General features: G+C 39.2%; 1 protein-coding gene and 1 pseudogene across 1 annotated transcript; one reads left to right on the top strand and one right to left on the bottom strand.

Annotated features, from left to right (window-relative positions):
- Positions 1 to 302: 302 nt before the first annotated feature.
- Positions 303 to 4013, top strand: LOC125199484 (annotated as a pseudogene).
- A 775-nt stretch (positions 4014 to 4788) lies between these two features.
- Positions 4789 to 8116, bottom strand: LOC125199482 (dnaJ homolog subfamily C member 14-like). The gene is given in 10 exon segments (XM_048097471.1): positions 4789 to 5203; positions 5205 to 5218; positions 5302 to 5373; positions 5464 to 5550; positions 5674 to 5799; positions 6227 to 6307; positions 6584 to 6828; positions 6925 to 7054; positions 7305 to 7399; positions 7402 to 8116. Coding segments are annotated over 10 exon segments (1980 nt in total).
- Positions 8117 to 8846: the final 730 nt, after the last annotated feature.

The raw sequence follows: 8846 nt of genomic DNA, 5'->3' as shown, positions 1-8846 counted from the left end.
CTGACCACTGCATGTATACGTCTCAATCAATAACAAAAGTCAAACAAAATCTATTTCTATGCTAAAACGCTTAGAAAGACTCTTAAAAACCATTAGTTTCCCTTTTCTTTTGCCATAAGTAAGAATCTAATTTGAATTTATAAACTTAAAAACGTAATAGTTTCACGAGTTATACCACAAGCATTGTTTCTGTACCTTTGTCATATTCTAGAGTTCCACATCATCTGCGTGCCACGTGGCCGTCTGGGCACCTCAAAATGTTGCCCAGCTAATCCGACCACGCACGACAACCATTCGATGAAATGACGCTGACGACATTCTTCTTCACGGCGACGAAACTCGCGAGTTTTGGTCTCCGTCACCGTCGCGCCAACGCACTCTCCTTCTCGCGCTTTAAAGGAAGAATTTAACGCCGTTCAAGTCGCCAATCGATGAGTCTGCCGATATTCTTCGAATTTAACATAAATCCTACTTCAGGTATGTATGTGGTTGTCTTCATCTTCTACGTTTTCGATTTTTTCCCTTTAAAAATAAATAAGTTCATTTATGCTTTAGTAAAATGAGTGATGTTAACTTATATTATGGGGACAACGAGATAATGCAAGGATAAATGATCTTTATTAGGTGAATTGGTGATTTCTTGAGGGTTTTGTTAACATAGTAGTAAAAATTAAACTAATTTCATTTTAAACTTGGTTGATTGAGTGAGCTTATTTGTAATATATAGTAGTATTTGGAATTTGTAGGGATTGGAGTTGTGAAATTCATGTATTTGATGTGTGTGTGTGTGTGAGAGAGAGAGAGAGATAGAGAGAGAGAGAATTTGGCAAGAAAATCAAGTGTATTTACTTGTGTAAAATCATGAAAAGGGGCCAGAGTTTATGGAAAAATGTGTTTGTGTTGGTACTAATTAGAGAGGGAAATGCAATTGATCATTCTTGTAGTGTGAATTGATCAGCATTCATTTCATTTGAGAAAAAGCTGTTCTCTTTCTGCAGAAGGGGAAAAGGGGTTCTTTTCGGATTAGCTACGGCACCTGCACATGTTGAGGACAGGCTCAACGATGCTTGGCTTCAGTTTGCAGAAGAAACTCCATGTGATCAACCAGAGTCGAAAAGGGCAGTGAACCAGCTGATGCGATCATGGGATCGTCTGCGGGAGACGGTGGTGCTCAGCAGGCAACCCTTTCCAGAGAGGCAAGTAAGAGCATGAAGCGAAAAAGCAACTCAGGATAGCAATGGAAGCAAAATCCGAGGATTCGAGAAGTATGAAGAAGAAGAAGAAATTCAAGAACCTGCCTCGAGTGAAGAATGTCATCATACTGTTGCAGCTTGGCATAATGTTCCACACCCGTAGACGATATACATTTCACCCAACGTTTAGGTGTATTATAAGAGTTCAATCCTTCTCCAATGATGTTTCATATGGATGAGAATCTTCTACATTTTATAATGATCGAGATTTTGTAAATTAATGTGTAATCTTAACAACATTTCAGGGAGGAGAGGTTGAGATTTTGGTCCGATCCTGATACGGAGCTAAAACTGGCTAAAGATACGGGAGTTCAAGTTTTCCGAATGGGAATAGATTGGACGAGGATCATGCCTGAGGAGCCGGTGAATGGCACTACATCGACTGTAAGTGTGCTTTCTTGAATTAGTGGATTACGAATGGTAACATTTAGGATAGCGTAAGGTGATAAAATGGATGTGTGATACTTTCATACATATTGCAAAATGTGTGTAAATATAGTGACTTGGTAAATTAAGATTTGATTACATTGTGGTACATATCAATGATTGATCCATCAATTTTTGTTAGACCAACTTTGCAGCATTAGAGCGATATAAATGGATCATCAACAGAGTTCATTCATATGGGATGAAAGTCATGTTGACATTGTTCCATCATTCCCCTTTCCTCCGTGGGCAGCGGAGTACGGAGGGTGGAAGCTCGAGAAAACTGTGGATTATTTTTAGAATTTACAAGGTGCTTCTGGTTGCATCTTCGTCCTTTTGTTTAATTCTTCAACACATCTTTAAACCTAAGCAAACAAATATTGACGTTGCCTGTCAGAACCTTAGTTTAAGCATAATATTTTAGGCTTCTATTGCATAAATCTTCATTCTTGATTGAGATTCTTGTATTTCGATGAGTTTATTTGCTCGATAGAGTTAAGATCGTGCATTTACATCTTGTGTTAAGGACTCATCCGTGTCTCTTCTATTTTACAGGATTGTTGTTGATTCTTTGTCGGATCTGGTTGACTACTGGGTGACATTTAACGAACCACATGTGTTTTGTATGCTTACATACTGTGCTGGCTCTTGGCCTGGTGGTAATCCCGACATGCTCGAGGCTGCCACTTCTGCGCTGCCTACTGGCGTTTCAACGTAGCCATGAATTGGATTGCAGTAGCGCACTCAAGGCCTATGATTATATCCACGAGAAAAGGTTTAGATCTCAATGATCTTCTTAACTCTATTCATGGATTGGTTATTGATTATATTTGTTCTCTGCATCAGTGTTAGCTCGACTGCTATTGTTGGAGTAGCGCACCATGTCTCGTTTATGCGGCCTTATGGGCTATTTGACATTGCTGCTGTTTCGGTTGCCAATTCATTAACCATGTTTCCGTTTATGGATAGCATTTCCGACAAAATGGATTACATTGGGATAAACTACTATGGGCAGGTAGATATGATCAAAATACGTTTAATATTGCTGTCATAATCCTAATTCTTTTGATAATAGGGTTAATTATTGTTTACGGCTTGATCTTTGGTTTGAGCAGGAAGTTGTTGCCAGTGCTGGACTAAAACTGGTGGAAACGGACGAATATAGTGAATCAGGACGCGTGTGTACCCCGATGGGCTATTTCGCGTGCTACTGCATTTCCACGAGAGATACAAACATCTAGGCTTACCGTTCATCATATCAGAAAACGGTGTTTCCGATGGCACTGATCTGATCAGACGCCCGTACATGCTCGAGCATCTCTTGGCAACTTATGCCGCAATGCTAATGGTTCGTCCCGCAAATTCTTGATTCGTAGGTTGAAAAGCTTAACATGTGGGTAACGTGTGACATTCGTTAGGTGTGCCGGTTCTTGGCTACTTGTTCTGGACCATATCCGACAACTGGGAATGGGCTGACGGTATGGCCCCAAGTTCGGATTGGTTGCTGTGGACCGGAAGAACAATCTTGCGCGGATTCCACGCCTCGTCTTATCATCTGTTTTCGAAGGTAAGAAGCATTATTCGTTCGCTTGTAATTGTTAGGAAAGGAGTCGAGACTTTGCTTCATTTCTTCATTCGCAGGTTGTGAAGTCGTGGTAACACGACTGGATAGAGCACGAGCGTGGAACGAACTTCAAATGGCCGCTAGAGAGGGAAACGAGGCCGTTTACCGGGCGGTCAACAAACATGGCCTCATGTATGCTGGTAATACTATACCTCTCTCTATAGGTGGCTAAGCCCTAGACCTATTGGTTGGAGGGGAATTATCTTACCAACTGAGTTGTTTTTCATCGTTACTCTTTCTATAATCTCGAGTGCTTACTGTTCTCCTCTATGTAGGAGGTCTTGACAAACCAATATTCGGCCGTTCATCAAAAGGGACTGGCGTTCGGCACTATGAGGTTGAAGGCTTACAGGATCCTCTAAGCCGCTTTCTCACGCTACATGCTCGCCTTTCCCCTTGTGAAGAAAGCAAGACGTCGGCAGAGCTCGATGATTTGGTTGTCGAGCCACTCACCGTAGAGGCATAAGCCCAGCAGATAGGTCGATCTCATGATTGAAAGATAATCTCGTTGCTTGGCAATGGAGATCAATGTGGAAGCTTTAATGGAGCTCAAGTTATTGAAATATGATTGATGAACGCAGCTCAAGTCATATTGTGAGCCAATAAATTGAGTATTTATGTAAATATTTGACTGTGAAAATATAGTTTATATACAGTTAGGCATTAGTACCTGAATTATACTACTGATTTAGTGAATGTTTATAATTTAACATCAGACTTAATTTAGTCAAAAATTAAATAATTACTCACTTGAAAATTTAAATAAAGGTTTTCGTTATGATTTTCTTAGGAATATCTTAGCCTATGAAATTAAATTGTAGTATTTCATAGTAGTACATTATAATTTTGGCTAGAGAAATTATACCTTAATTGCTTAGGAGATATTCCAGGCACAAGAAAATAATATTTTCTATTATGTATACTTGATTATAAAATCACAATTCAACATCCATATTCTTTTAGTTTTAGTTAAATAAATTATAGAATGGTTTTATGAAGATTTTATCATCACAATCATTAACCCTTATTTTCTCCTTGGGAGGCATATAGTTGGTCCAAAATATAAGTCATGAATTTGAATATTGCTAAATATTTCAGATAACGTTACATAAATAACACTAATAAAAGATATCTGAACTGGTACTAAGGAAAAAAAGATTAACATCTGGTAAGTAATTTTTTTCAAGATTTTTTTTTTTTTTTTTTTTTTATCAAATTACTCATATAGTATGTAACAATTTTATCATTAAACTAAAAAAAAGGCAAATTTCTATTTTTAAATGAATTTACATCCAAAGATATTGGACTCTCGAAGTAAATGTAGATCAACCGTTTCATAATGGAGTATAGCAAAATTTTCTTAACATAAAACTACAAATTTTTTAGAAAAATTCTCAAGGCACAAGCAAAATTTTAAGCCACTGCCTATGGCTATAAAAGTTCATTTCAATGCCCATTTCTTTTTCAAGAAATTTTGATGGGCATTCATGGAGAAATATGCTGTACAATCTGATTGCACCGTATACACTCATCTCTCTCCAGTATATAATTAACACTACTTAACACAAGAAAAAAAAACAAGAAAAAGATAAGATAAACACCCATTGTTTGCTCACCATGCCTTCTTCCCCTTTTTCTTTTCTTGCTGCTGCTATTGGTGCCGCTGCTGCCACTCTTGGAATTTGACCCGGAAGGGCTCTCCGATGTGGTGCCACCGAAATTCTCAAACATCCCACTCTGCATTGCGTTCTGCAACCACTCGAAGAATTCCTCCTCTGACATCGTCTCTTCCATGTTGGGCGCTGGCATCCCGCCCGCTGCCGGGCTGTCCCTTTTGCTGCTTGGGCGTTCTTGGAGACCACGCTGGTGTTCACATGGAAGCTCGGGTTTGTGGGTGTTAAGGACACCTCATTCCCTGCCAAAATTGATAGAAAGAGGTGTAAATCTCAGAGGCTTCAAATGGATCACCATTTTAGCAAGGGAAAACCGAGGCTCTACCTGACAAATGTACCATTCTGTTGCATCATATACCTTGCCACCAGCACAAACATACGCAGACGGGGTTTCGACCTAAACAAATTATTCAGGAAGGTCATCAGTACCAGTATTTGAACAAGGCCACGGTGGCTCGTATCTTCCCATGGTTTTTAGTGCACTAACCTGCTGCAGCAAGCCAAAGAAGAAGGGTTGTGAGGATTGCTCGACCCACCCATCCCCATCTTTTGCCAGATGAAAATCTTTGCATTCCTTCAATATATCAGAAATAGCATCCAACTCAATATGAGCTCAATTCTTGGTAAATTCAAATAATAAGACAGATTTAGCTAAAGCGGAATCCATTAGGTTTTGGGTAGGGGGGAGGGGGATTACCTGACACCATCTGGCTTTAACTTTAGGTTTGTTGGTAAAAACCCAATGATGGAAATGGCCACACTTTCTGCAAGCAATTTGTCGAGACTCTCTGAGTGGGTCATCTCCATTTCTGGGCGACCAAACCTGGACTTAAACGAGCCATGACCTTGGTTCTGAGAAAAGGATAAATCAAGATTAAGCCAGGGATCAAATGAAGTGTCCGGTTTGTGAAAATGAAAATGCAAATGCATCCAGCACAGAAACAGAGCTGAGCTTATTATAAAGTAAAGAAAAGGTAGGCCTTAAACTAAGCAGAGGCAGACTATTTTAACTTAGAAAGTTTAGTAGAAAAAAAAAGAGACATAGGTTTGAACCTGAGGAGCGTATTCTGGAATTTACGGAAATAATTCAATAGCTCTTCCCTTCTCAACTCATCATCATAGTCTTTTCTCTTGAAAGAGTCTAGTAAAACCTTGGATCCCGTCTCAAGTTCCATCAATTGCGATTTAAACTTTCAAACATGTATAACGTTTAAATGAAAGAGAGAGAGAAAAGGGAGGGGTGGAGGGACCTCATAAGCATTCTGAAGTTTCTTGAAAGCTTGGGCAGTTTTCTCGTCGCCCATATTTTTATCAGGGTGGACAAGCATTGCCTAAAAAGAACAACAGTTATCGACTGGATAAGCGCTCTTTTTAAACCCCCAATATAAAGTTATGAAGACATTGACCTTCTTCCTGTACTCCTCTTAATAACTGATGCATCAATATTTTCAAATCGAGACAAGCCCAAGGCAGCATAATGATCTGCACAATTCAACAACCGGACAACTTCATCTTCGGACGTCATTTCAGAATCAGACCCACTAGTTGAAGGCATTCCCGGGGTACAATCCCGCCCGGTGACCACCAGAACCGTTCTCAGTTGGTACAGATTCATTAGGATGAAAAGGCGTTTGGCCTTGAAATCCCGTTGTTTGTTCTGGATTGCTATGTGGCGTTCCTTGCTCAGTAATGATATTCCTCAGGAAAAACAGCAGAGCGTCACTTGATATAAATGATAAGTTCAACCCCAAAACTAAACCTAACCACCCAACGTAATTCCAGGCACAATACATGGAATACACACTAGTGATGAAGAGAGCAAGACGATCATGAGCTGTCATGAATGCCAGTCCTGAAATTCGGCAAGTCTCAGTATTAGTTTTACTCAAAATGAAAATTCGACACAAAGATAGCAACGCTCTTAATTTTTGTGTATTAAGAGACTCACCTCCAAGAAATATAATGAGCCCTGTAGTCCAAAAGCTGCCGTAAAACCATAGAAAGATTATTCCAATGAGGCCAGACATTACTATTGCAAGTGTGAAGCCAAGAAATAGTCCGACTGCAGCAGTTACTACCTACATTACCCGGGATGTGCAGAGAAAAAATATATAAATAAAGCATAACACAATCACACAAAAATACAGCTTGGATATTATACTCTTGACACCAAATTGTCCTGCTAATGGTAAGTAGTATAAAATGAAACGAAGCTACATAGAAAGGATCTCACAAACACCGAGTGAAGATGGAACACATGCCATCAATAACATCACAAGGTATTATGATATGAGACGAAACCCTTTACCGAAGATGTAAATGACATACCATGGTAAGTAGAAACTTGCCAATGCCAGCCATGGCAACCACTGAAAGAACACTACACCATAGTATCAAGAAAAACGACGTTGTTCCCATGCGCAGAAAGAATCCATGCCCCTCACAGTGCAGTCCAACCAAACCATAAAGAGAAGAAGCATTATACTCCCTATATGCCTAATCCATCTGAATACAATAGGTTTTGCATGCTGAATCTTCGTCCTGACGTGATCACGGCCATTTAATATGTCGGACTTTAGAGTGGCAAAGGTAGGCTTGTACCTCTCTACCCAATTGGCAGATGACCGTGCCACTGAAAGTGCTGCAGTCCTTATGAATTTAAAAACTGCCGTTTCAGGGTACTCCACATTTCCCAGCCCTTCTTCTCTACCAAGGCCACTCACCGAATCATCAAAACCATTAACATTATTGAAATCATTATGGGGCATGTCACTTCCATCTCCTACATTTGAAGCTTCAGCTGTAAAAGTACCATTCTTTTCCACTTCAATATTAACATTAGACGATACTGCAGGTCCGGTAACAGTCTCATCTGAACTTTTTATCTTTACATTGAGACTTCTAGATTTTTTCTTAGAATTCTTCCCATCTTGAGCACGATCCACATCATTAGTGTTCTTTGTGAAATGCTCGGAATGGGTACCATTAGGAAGTTCCTTGCCCAACTTCATCTCTTCTTTGTTTGTGCTCCCTCCATCCTTAGTGGCTAAAGGTGAAGTGGCAGGATCCAAAACTTCAGCTTTACGGTTTCTTGGACGCTGATCCAAACCATTCTTTTGTTGTTTTTCCTTTCTAGCCATCACCAATGTAATGGTTATAGGCTATAGCTTTTGTGTGATATGACACTGAGTCAAATTAAGCTCATTGCAAAATGGAATTCGGATGAAAATCTGTGACAAGATAAATATGGAAAATTAAATTATAGCAGTACTAGCATTGATAGGTAAATATAATGGAAACAAAAGAAGCTGGAAAGGTAGGTAAACTGTTAATTTAAGGAAATATTAATTGTCCACAAAAAAATGGGGTCATAAATGGTCAACCAAAGGTGCACAACCGGATTCTTTCGAAAAAGGTTGAGGCAGGAATTACAACAACATCAACATCACCTGATTCTTTTGATGAAGCCTCACATCTCAATTGACACGAAAAGTGCTATCAACGGATTCAATTGTCCTAAACGAGAATCAATTGTCGCCTAATTATCTAAACTAACATCAAGAACAAGGTTCTAGTTACTTAAAACTGCAAGTGATAGACTTAAAAAACATAACAATAATAGCTAATGTGAGATATCTGGAAAATCAATCACAGCCATACATTAACCATCTTTAACTGAAAATATATCCCCAGCAATTTCAGAAAACCAATGTGTCAATAATGCTCAAAAAAATCACATACAGTAAATTTCACAAACAAATGAAACCTTTATCAAATTCACACATCTCAAAAGCCCCAATTTTATTCCTGGCATTTTCCCTAACCCTATATTCAAATTCCCCACCCCGAAATCCCCAATCCTAAATTGTC

The sequence above is a fragment of the Salvia hispanica genome, unplaced genomic scaffold (assembly GCF_023119035.1).
Source record: "Salvia hispanica cultivar TCC Black 2014 unplaced genomic scaffold, UniMelb_Shisp_WGS_1.0 HiC_scaffold_516, whole genome shotgun sequence".
NCBI lineage: Eukaryota > Viridiplantae > Streptophyta > Magnoliopsida > Lamiales > Lamiaceae > Salvia > Salvia hispanica.
The sequence above is the reverse complement of the archived record's forward strand: the minus strand, read 5'-3'. Positions and strand labels throughout refer to the sequence as shown.